This window comes from Somniosus microcephalus, chromosome 33 (genome assembly GCF_052327205.1).
Source record: "Somniosus microcephalus isolate GS21.2 chromosome 33, FLI_Smic_1.0, whole genome shotgun sequence".
In the NCBI taxonomy this organism is placed as follows: domain Eukaryota; kingdom Metazoa; phylum Chordata; class Chondrichthyes; order Squaliformes; family Somniosidae; genus Somniosus; species Somniosus microcephalus.
The window spans coordinates 18,019,098-18,030,672 of NC_141019.1; the positions used below are offsets into that span (position 1 = coordinate 18,019,098).

General features: G+C 58.5%; 1 protein-coding gene across 1 annotated transcript in view; it reads left to right on the top strand.

Annotated features, from left to right (window-relative positions):
* Positions 1-397: 397 nt before the first annotated feature.
* LOC147096982 (uncharacterized) overlaps positions 398-11,575 on the top strand; it is a 22,858-nt gene continuing 11,680 nt past the window's right edge. Inside the window, exons 1-4 of the mRNA XM_085972524.1 lie at positions 398-404; positions 2,748-2,965; positions 3,188-3,348; positions 4,009-4,231. Coding sequence (XP_085828650.1) covers positions 398-404; positions 2,748-2,965; positions 3,188-3,348; positions 4,009-4,231 — 609 coding nt within the window. The remainder of the gene's footprint in view (positions 405-2,747; positions 2,966-3,187; positions 3,349-4,008; positions 4,232-11,575) is intronic.

Below are 11,575 nucleotides of genomic sequence, written 5' to 3' on the forward strand. Positions count from 1 at the left end.
GCACTGTCAGGGGAGCAGTATTAAGGGAGCACAGCACTGTCAGAGGGGCAGTGCTGAGGGAACAAGGCACTTTTGGAGGGTCAATGCAGAAGCATTGTCGGAGTGGTAGTACTGATTGATAGCCGCATTATCTGAGGGGCAGTACTGAGGGAACACTACACTGTCAGAGGGGCAGTAGTGAGGGAGCGCTGCACTGTTGGATGGCAGTACTGATGGAGCGCTGCACTGTCGGCGGAGCAGTACTGAGTGTACACTGCACTGTCGGAGGGGCAGTAGTGAGGGAGCGCTGCACTGTCGGAGAGGCAGTACTGAGAGAGTGCCACACTGTTGGAGGTGCAGTATTGAGGGAGCACCGCACTGTCCGAGGGACAGTTCTGAGGGAGCGCCGCACTGGAGAATGGCCAGTAATGAGCGAGCGCTGCACTGTTGGAGGGGCAGTACTGAGGGAATGCTGCACTGTCGTAGCGGCAGCACTGAGGGAGCAAGGCACTGTCGGAGGGGCAGTACAGAGGGAGCATGGCACTGTCCGAGGGGCAGTACTGAGGGAGCAATGCACTGTTGGAGGGTCAATACTGAGGCGTTGCCGCACTATCGCAGGGGCAGTACTGAGGGAGCACTGCATTGTCAGAGAGGCCATGCTGAGGGAGCACTGCACTGTTGGAGGGGCAGTACTGAGGGAGTGCTGCACTGTCGGAGAGGCAGCTTTGAGGGAGCGCTGCACTTTCGGAAGGGCAGTACTGAGGGAGCGCTGCACTGTTCGAGGAGCAGTACTGAGGGAACGCTGCACAGTTGGAGGGGCAATACTGAGGGTGTGCTGCACTGTCGGAAGAGCAGTACTGAGGGAGCGCCGCACTGTCGGAGGGGCAGTACTGAGAGAGTGCTGCACTGTTGAAAGTGCTTTACTGAGCGAGTGCTGCTGTGTTGGATGGGTAGTCCTGAGGGAGCGCTGCACTGCCGAGGGCAGTACTGAGGGAGCAAAGCAGTGTCAGAGGGTCAGTACTGAGGGAGCGTCGCACTGTCAGAGGGCTAGTACTGAGGGAGCACTGCACTGTCGGAGGGGCAGTACTGAATGAGCACTGTACTGTCGGAGGGGTAGTACTGAGGGAGCATTGCACTGTCAGAGGGGCTGTACTGAGGGTACACCACAACGTCGGAGGGACACTACTGAGGGAGCGCCGCACTCTTGGAGGGACAGTACTGAGGGAGCGCCGCACTGTCAGAGGGGCAGTACTGAGGGAGCGCCGTACTGTCGGAGGGGGAGTACTGAGGGAGCGCTGCACTGTCGGAGGGGCAGTAATGAGAGACAGCACTGCACTGTCGGAGGGATAGTACTGAGGGAGCACTGCACTGTCAGAGGGGCTGTACTAGGGAACACCGCACAATCGGAGGGACACTACTGAGGGAGTGCCTCACTGTTGGTGGGGCAGTACTGAGAGAGTGCCTCACTGTCAGACGGGCAGTACTGAGGGAGCGCTGCACTGTCAGAGGGCCTGTACTGAGTGTTTGCCGCACCGTCAGACTGGCAGTACTGATTGATTGCCGCATTTTCGAAGGGGCAGTACAGAGGGAGCGCTGCAATGTCGGAGGGGCAGTACTGAGGGAGCGCTGCACTGTTGGAGGGACAGTACTGAGCGAGCGTCGCACTCTCGGAGAGGCACTACTGAGGGAGCGCCGCACTCTCAGAGGGGCAGTACTGAGGGAGCGCCGCACTGTCAGAGGGGTAGTACTGAGGGAGCGCCACACTGTCGGAGGGGCAGTACTGAGGGAGCACCACAATGTCAGAGGGGCAGTACTGAGAGAGCACTGCACTGTTGGATGGGCAGTACTGAGTGATCAAGGCACTGCCGGAGGGACAGTATTAAGGGAGCGCTGCACTGTCGGAGAGGTAGTACTAAGTGAGCACTGCACTGTCGAAGGGACAGTACTGAGCGAGCGTCGCACTCTCGGAGAGGCACTACTGAAGGAGCGCCGCACTCTCGGAGAGACAGTACTGAGGGAGCGCCGCACTGTCAGAGAGGCGCTACTGAGGGAGCGCCGCACTCTCGGAGAGACAGTACTGAGGGAGCACCGCACTGTCAGAGGGGCAGTACTGAGAGAGCAATGCACTGTCGGAGGAGTAGTACAGAGCGTGCACGGCGCTGTTGGACGGTCAATACTAAGGCATTGCCGCACTGTTGGAGGGGCAGTACTGAGGGAGTGCCTCACTGTTGGAGGGGCAGAACTGAGGGAGTGCTTCACTGTCAGACAGTCAGTACTGAGGGGGTGCTGCACTGTCAGAGGGGCTGTACTGAGGGAACACCGCATCGTCGGAGGGACAGTACTGAGGGAGTGCTGCACTGTCAGAGGGGCAGTACTGAGGGAGCGCCGCACTGTCGGAGGGGCAGTACTGATTGATTGCTGCACTGACGGAAAGGCAGTACTGAGGGAGCCATGCACTGTCGTTGGGGCAGTATTGAGTGAGCACTGCACTGTCGGAGGGGCTGTACTGACGTTGCGCTGCACTGTCGGTGTGGCACGACTGATGGAGCACCGCAATGTCGGAGGGTCAGTACTGACGGAGTGCTGCACTGTCGAAGGGGTAGTACTGATTGATTGCCGCACTGTCGGATGGGCAGTACAGAGGGAGCGCTGCACTGTTGGAGGGGCAGTACTGAGGGAGCGCTGCACTGTCGGAGGGGCAGTACTGAGGGAGCGCTGCACTGTCAGAGGGGCATTACTGAGGGAGCGCTGCACTGTCAGAGGTGCAGTATTGAGGGAGTGCCGCACTGTCGGAGAGGCAGTACTGAGGGAGTGCCACACTGTCAGAGGTGCAGCATTGAGGGAGTGCCGCACTATCGGAGGGGCAGTATTGATTGATTGCCACACTGTCGGAGGGACAGTACTGAGAGAGTGCCTCACTGTCGGAGGGACAGTACTGAGCGAGCACTGCACTGTCGGAGGGGCAGTAGTGAGGGTGAGCTGCACTGTTGGCGAGGCAGTACTGAGGGAGCACCACACTGTCGGAGGGACAGTACTGAGGGAGCAAGGCACTGTCAGAGGGGCAGTACTGAGGGAGCATGGCACTGTCGGAGGGGCAGTATTGAGCGAGCACTGCACTGTCGGAGGGACATTATAGAGGGAGCGCCCCACTGTTTAACGGGGAGTACTGAGCGAGCGCAGCAGTGTTGGAGCGGCAGTACTGAGGGAGCACGGCACTGTTGGAGGATCAATACTGAGGCATTGCCGCACTGTCGGAGGGGCAGTACTGAGGGAGCAAGGCACTGTCGGACAGGCAGTACTGAGGGAGCGCCACACTGTTGGAGGGGCAGTACTGAGGGAGCACGGCACTGTTGGAGGGTCAATACTAAGGCATTGCCGTACTGTCGGAGGGGCAGTACTGAGGGAGCACTGCACTGTCAGAGGGGCCGTACTGAGAGAGTGCCTCACTGTCACAGGGGCAGTACTGAAAGAGTGCCTCACTGTTGGAGGGGCAGTACTGAGGGTGCGCTGCACTGTTGTAGGGAGAGTACTGAGTGAGCCCTGCACTGTCGGAGGGGCAATACTGAGGGAGCACGGCACTGTTGGAGGGTCAATACTGAGGCATTGCCGCATTGTCGGAGGGGCAGTACTGAGAGAGCACTGCACTGTCAGAGGGGCTGTACAGAGGGAACACCGCACTGTCGGAGGGACACTCCTGAGGGAATGCCTCACTGTTGGAGGGGCAGTACTGGGAGAGTGCCTCACTGTCAGACGGGCAGTACTGAGGGAGCGCTGCACTGTCAGAGGGGCTGTACTGAGTGTGTGCCGCACCGTCAGATTAGCAGTACTGATTGATTGCCACACTGTCAGAGGGGCAGTAGAGAGGGAGCGCTGCAATGTCAGAGGGGCAGTACTGAGGGAGCGCTGCACTGTCAGAGGGACAGTACTGAGCGACCTTCTCACTCTCGGAGAGGCAGTACTGAGGGAGCGCCGCACTCTCAGAGGGAAAGTACTGAGGGAGCGCCGCGTTGTCAGAGGGGTAGTACTGAGGGAGCGCCGCACTGTCGGAGGGGCAGTACTGAGGGAGCACTGCACTGTTGGAGGGGCAGTACTGAGGGAGCACTGCACTGTCAGAGGGGCTGTACTGAGGGAACACCGCACCGTCGGAGGGACACCACTGAGGGAGTGCCGCACTCTCGGAGGGACAGTACTGAGTGAGCACCGCACTGTCAGAGGGGCAGTACTGAGGGAGCGCCGCACTGTCGGAGGGGCAGTACTGAGGGAGCAGTGCACTGTCAGACGGGCTGTACTGAGGGAACACCGCACCGTCAGAGGTACACTACTGAGGGAGTCCCTCACTGTTGGATGGGCAATACTGAGAGTGTGCATCACTGTCAGATGGGCAGTACTGAGGGAGCGCTGCTCTGTCAGAGGGGCTGTACTGAGGGTGTGCCGCAACGTCAGAGTGGTAGTACTGATTGCCGGACTTTCGGAGCGGCAGTACAGAGGGAGCGCTGCAATGTCGGAAGGGCAGTACTGAGGGAGCACTGCACTGTCAGACGGGCTGTACTGAGGGAACACCGCACCGTCAGAGGTACACTACTGAGGGAGTCCCTCACTGTTGGATGGGCAATACTGAGAGTGTGCATCACTGTCAGATGGGCAGTACTGAGGGAGCGCTGCACTGTCAGAGGGGCTGTACTGAGGGTGTGCCGCAACGTCAGAGTGGCAGTACTGATTGCCGGACTTTCGGAGCGGCAGTACAGAGGGAGCGCGGCAATGTCGGAAGGGCAGTACTGAGGGAGCGCTGCACTGTCAGAGGGACAGTATCGAGTGAGCGTCGCACTCTCAGAGAGGCTATACTGAGGGAGCACCGCACTCTCGGAGAGACAGTACTGAGGGAGCGCCGCACTGTCAGAGAGGCACTACTGAGGGAGCGCCGCACTCTTGGAGAGACAGTACTGGTTGAGCGCCGCACTGTCAGAGGGGCAGTAATGAGAGGGCACTGCACTGTCGGATGGGCAGTACTGAGGGATCATGGCACTGTCGGAGGGATAGTATTAAGGGAGCGCCGCACTGTCGGAGGGGCAGTACTGAGGGAACGCTACACTGTCGGACTGGCAGTACTGAGGGAGCAAGGCACTGTCAGAGAGGCAGTATTGAGGGAGTGCGGCACTGTCGGAGGAGCAGTACTGAGGGTGCACGGCGCTGTTGGATGGTCAATACTAAGGCCTTGCTGCACTGTTGGAGGGGCAGTACTGAGGGAGCACGGCGCGGTCAGAGGTGCTGTACTGAGGGAACACCGCACAGTCGGAGGGGCAGAACTGAGAGAGTGCCTCACTGTCAGACAGTCAGTACTGAGGGAGTGCTGCACTGTCAGAGGGGCTGTACTGAGGGAAAACCGCACCGTCGGAGAGACATTACTGAGGGAGTGCTGCACTGTCAGTGGTGCAGTATTGAGGGTGTGCTGCACCATCAGAGTGGCAATACTGAGGGAGCACCGCACTGTCGGAGGGGCAGTACTGACTGATTGCCGCACTGTCGGAGAGGCAGTACTGAGTGAGCAATGCACTGTCGTTGGGGCGGTATTGAGTGAGCACTGCACTGTCGGAGGGGCCGTACTAACGTTGTGCTGCACAGTTGGTGTGGCAGTGCTGAGGGAGTGCCACACCATCGGAGGGACAGTATTGAGGGAGTGCCGCACTGTTGGAGGGACAGTATTGAGTGAGCGCTGCACTGTCGCAGGGGCAGTACTGAGGGAGCACTGCCCTGGCAGGGGGGCAGTACTGAGGGATAACGGCACTGTCGGAGTGGCTGTACTGAGGGAGCAAGGCACTGTCGGAGGGGGAGTACTGATGGAGCACGGCACTTTCGGAGGGTCAATAGTGAGGCATTGCCGCATTGTCGGAGGGGCAGTACTGAGGGAGCACAGCACTGTCGGAGGGGCAGTGCTGAGGGTGCTCTGCACTGTCAGAGGGGCAGTAATGAAAGAGTGCCTCACTGTCGGAGCGTCAGTACTTTGGGAGTGCTGCAGTGTCGGAGGGGCAGAAATGAGGGAGCGCGGCACTGTCGGAGGGGCAGTACTGAGGTTGCACTGTATGGTCGGAGGTACAGTACTGAGGAAGCGCTGCACTGTCGGAGAGGGAATAAAGAATGAGTGCACCACTGTCGGAGGGGCAGTACTGAGGGAGCACAGCACTGTCGGAGGGGGCAGTACTGAAGGTCTCCGCCACACTGTCGGAGGGGCAGTACTGAGGGAGCGCTGCACTGTCAGAGCGGCAGTATTGATGGAGCGCGCACTTTTGGAAGGGCAGTACTGAGTGAGCGCTGCTCTTTCGGAAGGGCAGTACTGAGGCAGCGCTGCACTGTTGGAGGGGCAGTACTGAGGGTGTGCTGCACTGTCGGAAGGGCAGTACTGAGGGCATGCTGCAGTGTTGGATGGGTAGTCCTGAGGGAGCGCTGCACTGCCGAGGGCAGTACTGAGGGAGCAAAGCAGTGTCAGAGGGCCACTTCTGAGGGAGCAACGCAATGTTGGAGGGTCAGTACTGAGGGAGTGCCACACTGTCGGAGGGGTAGTACTGATTGATTGCCCCACTGTCGGAGGAGCAGTACAGAGGGAGCGCTGCACTGTCGGAGGGGCAGTACTGATGGAGCGCAGCACTGTCGGCGGGGCAGTACTGAGGGAACACTGCACTGTCGGAGGGGCAGTACTGAGAGCGCTGCACTCTCAGAGGGTCAGTACTGAGGTAACACTGCAATGTCGGAGGGGCAGTAGTGAAGGATTGCTGCACTGTTGCAGGGTCAGTACTTAGGGAGCACTGCACTGTTGGAGGGGCAGTACAGAGGGGTGCAGCACTGTTGGAGGGGCAGTACTGAGGGAGCGCTGCACTGTCAGAGATGCAGTACTGAGGGAGTGCTGCACTGTCGGAGCGGCAGTGCTGATGGAATGCTGCACTGTCGGAGGCGCAGTACTGAGGGAGCGCTGCACTGTTGGACGCGCAGTACTGAGGGAGTGCCGCACTGTCGGAGTGGCTGTACTGAGGGAGTGCTGCACTGTTGGAGATGCAGTACTGAGGGAGCGCTGCACTGTCGGAGGGGCAGTACTGAGGGAGTGCTGCACTGTCAGAGGGGCAGTACTGAGGGAGCGCTGCACTGTCAGAGGGGCATTACTGAGGGAGCACCACGCTGTCGGATGGACAGTACTGTGGGAGAGCTGCACTGTGGAGGGGCAATATTTCGGGAGCGCCGCACTGTAGGAGGCTCAGTAGTGAGGGAGTGCTGCTTTTTTGGAGGGACAGTACTGAGGGAGGATTGCATAGTTGGAGGGGCAGGACTGAAGGAGCACTGCACTGTCAGAGGGGCAGTACTGAGGGAGCGCTGCACTGTCGGAGGGGCAGTACTGAAGGAGGGCTGCACTGTTGGAGCGGCAGTACAGAGGGAGAACTGCACTGTCGGAGGTGCAGTACTGTGGGAGGGCAGCACTGTCGGAGGGGCAGTACTGAGGGAGAGCCACATTGTCGGAGTGACAGTTTTGAGGGAGCACCGCACTGTTGGAGGGACAGTACGGAGCGAGCCCTGCACTGTCGGAGGGGCAGTACTGAAGAAGGGCTGCACTGTTGGAGGGGCAGTACTGAGGGAGCGCTGCATTGTTGGAGGGGCAGTACTCAGGAAACACTGCACTGTCAGAAAGGGCAGTAGTGAGGGAGCGCTGCCCTGTCGGAGGGGCAGTAATGAGCGAGCTCTGCACTGTCGGAGGGGCAGTACTGAGGGAGCTCTGCACTGTCGGGGGGCAGTACTGAGGGAGACCGCACTGTCGGAGGGTCAGTACTGAGGGAGCTCTGCACTGTCGGAGGGGCAGTACTGAGGGAGACCGCACTGTCGGAGGGTCAGTACTGTGGGAGCGCTGCACTGTCGGAGGGGCAGTACTGAGGGAGGATTGCACTGTCGGAGGGGCAGTACTGAGGTAGCGCCGCACTGTCGGAGGGTCGGTAATAAGGGAGGACTGCACTGTCGGAGGGTCAGTACTGTGGGAGCGCTGCACTGTCGGAGGGGCAGTACTGAGGGAGGATTGCACTGTCGGAGGGGCAGTACTGAGGTAGCGCCGCACTGTCGGAGGGTCGGTAATAAGGGAGGACTGCACTGTCGGAGGGTCAGTACTGTGGGAGCGCTGCACTGTCGGAGGGGCAGTACTGAGGGAGGATTGCACTGTCGGAGGGGCAGTACTGAGGTAGCGCCGCACTGTCGGAGGGTCGGTAATAAGGGAGGACTGCACTGTCGGAGGGGCAGTACTGAGGGAGTGCTGCACTCTCGGAATTTCTGCATTTCAGATGAGATTTTGAACCATGGCCTCTCAGATCCCATGGCAGTTTTTCGACGAGGAGCAGGGGAGTTCTCCCCGGTGTCCTTGTGGCCAATATTTATCCCTCAACCAACATCACTAATAATGATTATCGGGTCATTATCACATTGCTGTTTGTGGGACCTTGCTGTGCGAAGAATGGCTGCCACTTGTCCTAAAATATAACAGCGTCTACACTTCAAAGAACTTCAATTGTCTGTAAAGCGCTTTAGGAGTACTTGAGATAATGAACGGTGTTATATCAATCGGAGATTTTCCAGTAATCGAATACTGTTCGGAGGGAGGGGAGAGAGACGTCCATTATAATATGTTGAATGGTCTAAACCTCTTATTGTTATCGAAATGCTGAACCCTGCTGGGGCCCCACTCCCAATGACCAGCAGGGCGTGGGTACAAAGTCCGAGTGCCCAGGCTCTTCAATCATGGCGAGTAGGGGCATTCCAGCGAAGCATGACCCAATCCATCGAGAGCAGGAACCACCGGGTAATTCCCCTCAGACTCAGCCCAGGGGCGCGCGTTTCCCGCTCGCCAGCTTTGATCACCTGACACAGGAATGGGAACACAGATCAGCACCACACACAACACTGAGTTTTGGAGTCCTTCTGTTCAGTCAGGACAGTGACCTTGAGCGTGCAGCCACTGTAACCCAGCAGGAGCCTAAAGCACATGCTGGTCAGTGTCAAACCCTTACACTCCAATCACATACCATTCCGCTAAAGGAAAGAGTCAACAAACAGACCACGCAATCACTCCAATGGAAGGGGCTGATAACCACAGATGACAGTATCATTTCCGCACCTGCATGTGACTGTGGGGCACTTTAGTAAACACCTTTCAGGAGCTCATGGTAAAGAGCACAAGGAATGTAATGATATTTAGTGCATTCATCATTAGAGCCTGTAACTCACTCCTGGGTATCTGTTATCTTTATTATCTTATATATATATAAAAGGATAGTGGTGTCTGTCTGTCTGTCTGTCTGTCTGTCCGTATGTCCACTATACACTCAAAAGTTATAGAGCGTACCTACACACATGTTATTTCAAAGAAAGCTTATGATAAGGGGAGCGTCATAGGCAAAAATTGTTCAGAAAGTATAGAAAAAACCTTCAAAAAAGGGACAACTCTGCACATTAGCGTTGAGTGACATGATGGTTAACCTATCGTACAGGGTATAGCATTGAGTGACGTGATGGTTGACCAATCGTAGAGGGGATAGCGTTGACTGATGTGATGGTTGACCAATCCTACAGTTGAGTGACCTGATGGTTGACCAATCGGTGCGTCACCGGGGGCGTTACATTCCGTGCGAGGGCGGGCCTAATCCTGCAGCCTCCCAAAACTTCACCGCCATTTTTTTTAATGCCGAACGTGGGCACCCGCCGCATTAAGTAACACAATTAAATTGTTTTTAAAAAAGTAAATTAATTTGTAAATATATTTTCTAAGCTCATTAATTTTCCTAGCTTTCACCCTATTTTTTTGCTCTTGACTCGCTGCCTCCGCCGGGCGCTGCAACCTTGGAGGGTTACCCCGCCTGCAGGCCTCGAAGCCTCGGTCTCTCCTCACCAGCCATGCCCGAGCTAGGCACCGCCCGTCCCGCTGGCCCCGATTACAAACAAGCGGCCTGCGATCGCAGCCATCTTCGTAAAGGCTGGCGGGGCGGTACGGAGCACCGCGGAGCCATCGCCTCCATTATCCTAAAGGCGGGCGGGGCGGAATGGAGGCTGGGGTCACTCGCGCCGGGCCTGACCGCTACGCCATGCATGGGGCCTCCGGCTCACCAAGGCCGGGCTCCCTCCCACTCTCTCTCTCTCTCTCCCTCCTCCTCCCTTCCTCCCCCCGCCTCTCCTCCTCCGCCGCCTCCCCCCTCCCTCCCCCCTCCCTCCCCCCCTCTCCCCCTCCCTCCCCCCTCTCTCCCCCATCCCCCTCCCCCCCTCTCTCATCACCCCCTCCCCCTCTCCTCCCCCCTCTCTCCTCCCCCCCACTCTCCTCCCCCCTCCCCCCTCTCTCCTCCCCCCTCTCATCCCCCCCTTTCCTCCCCTCCCCCCACTCTCCTCCCCCCCAATCTCTCCTCTACGCCACACACAGGGCCTCCGGCTCACCAAGGCCGGGCTCCGTCCCTCTCTCTCTCTCTCTCTCTCTCCCTCCTCCCACCCTCTCCTCCCCCTCCCCCTCTCTCCTCCCCCCTCCTCCCCCCTCTCTCCTCCCCCCTCCTCCCCACCACCTCCCTCTCCTCCCCCGCTCCTGCCCCCCTCCTCTGTCTCCTCCCCCCCGTCTTCTCCCCCTCTCCTCTCTCCTCCCACCCCTCCCCCACTCTCTCCGACCACTTCCCCCCCTCTCTCCTACTCCCCTCCTCCCCCCTCCTACCCCCTCTCTCCTCCCCCGCTCCTGCCCCCCTCCTCTGTGTCTTCCCCCCCGGTCTCCTACCCCCTCTCCTCTCTCCTCACCCCCTCTCTCCTCCCCCCTCTCTCCTCCACCCCTCCTCTCTCCCCCTCCCCTACTCCTCCCCCCGCCTCTCCTCCTCGCCTGCTCCCCCCCTCCCCACCTCCTCTCTCCCCCTCCCCCTCCTCTCTCCCCCCTCCCCCTCCTCTCTCCCCCCTCCCCCCTCTCTCTTCCCCCCTCCTCCCCCCTCCTACCCCATCTCTCCTCCCCTGCTCCTGCCCCCCTCCTCTTTCTCCTCCCCACCTGTCTCCTCCCCCTCTCCTCTCTCCTCCCCCGCTCTCTCCTCCCACCCCTCCCCCCTCTCTCCGACCCCCTCTCTCCTCCCCCCTCCCCCCTCTCTCCTCCCCCCTCCCCCCATCTCTCCTCCACCCCCCCTCTCTCCTCCCCACCTCCTCTGTCTCCGCCCCCCCTCTCCTCTCTCCTCTACTTTTTTCATAACAACATGCCCTCAAAAAACCCTCGGCACCGCCGGGCAGTCCAGCTCGTCTATCTATCTATATCGATCTATATATCTATATATGAAAGGATAGTGGTGTCTGTCTGTCTGTCTGTCTGTCCGTATGTCTGCTATACACTCAAAAGTTATAGAGCGTACCTACACATATGTTGTATCAAAAGAAAGCTTATGATTAGGGAAGCGTCATAGGCGTATTTAGTTTTTGGTCAGACAAAAATTGTTCAGACAATATACAAAAACTTTCAAAAAAGGGACAACTCCGCTCATTACCGTTGAGTGACATGATGATTAACCAATTGTACAGGGGATAGCGTTGAGTGACGTGATGGTTGACCAATCGTACAGGGGATAGCATT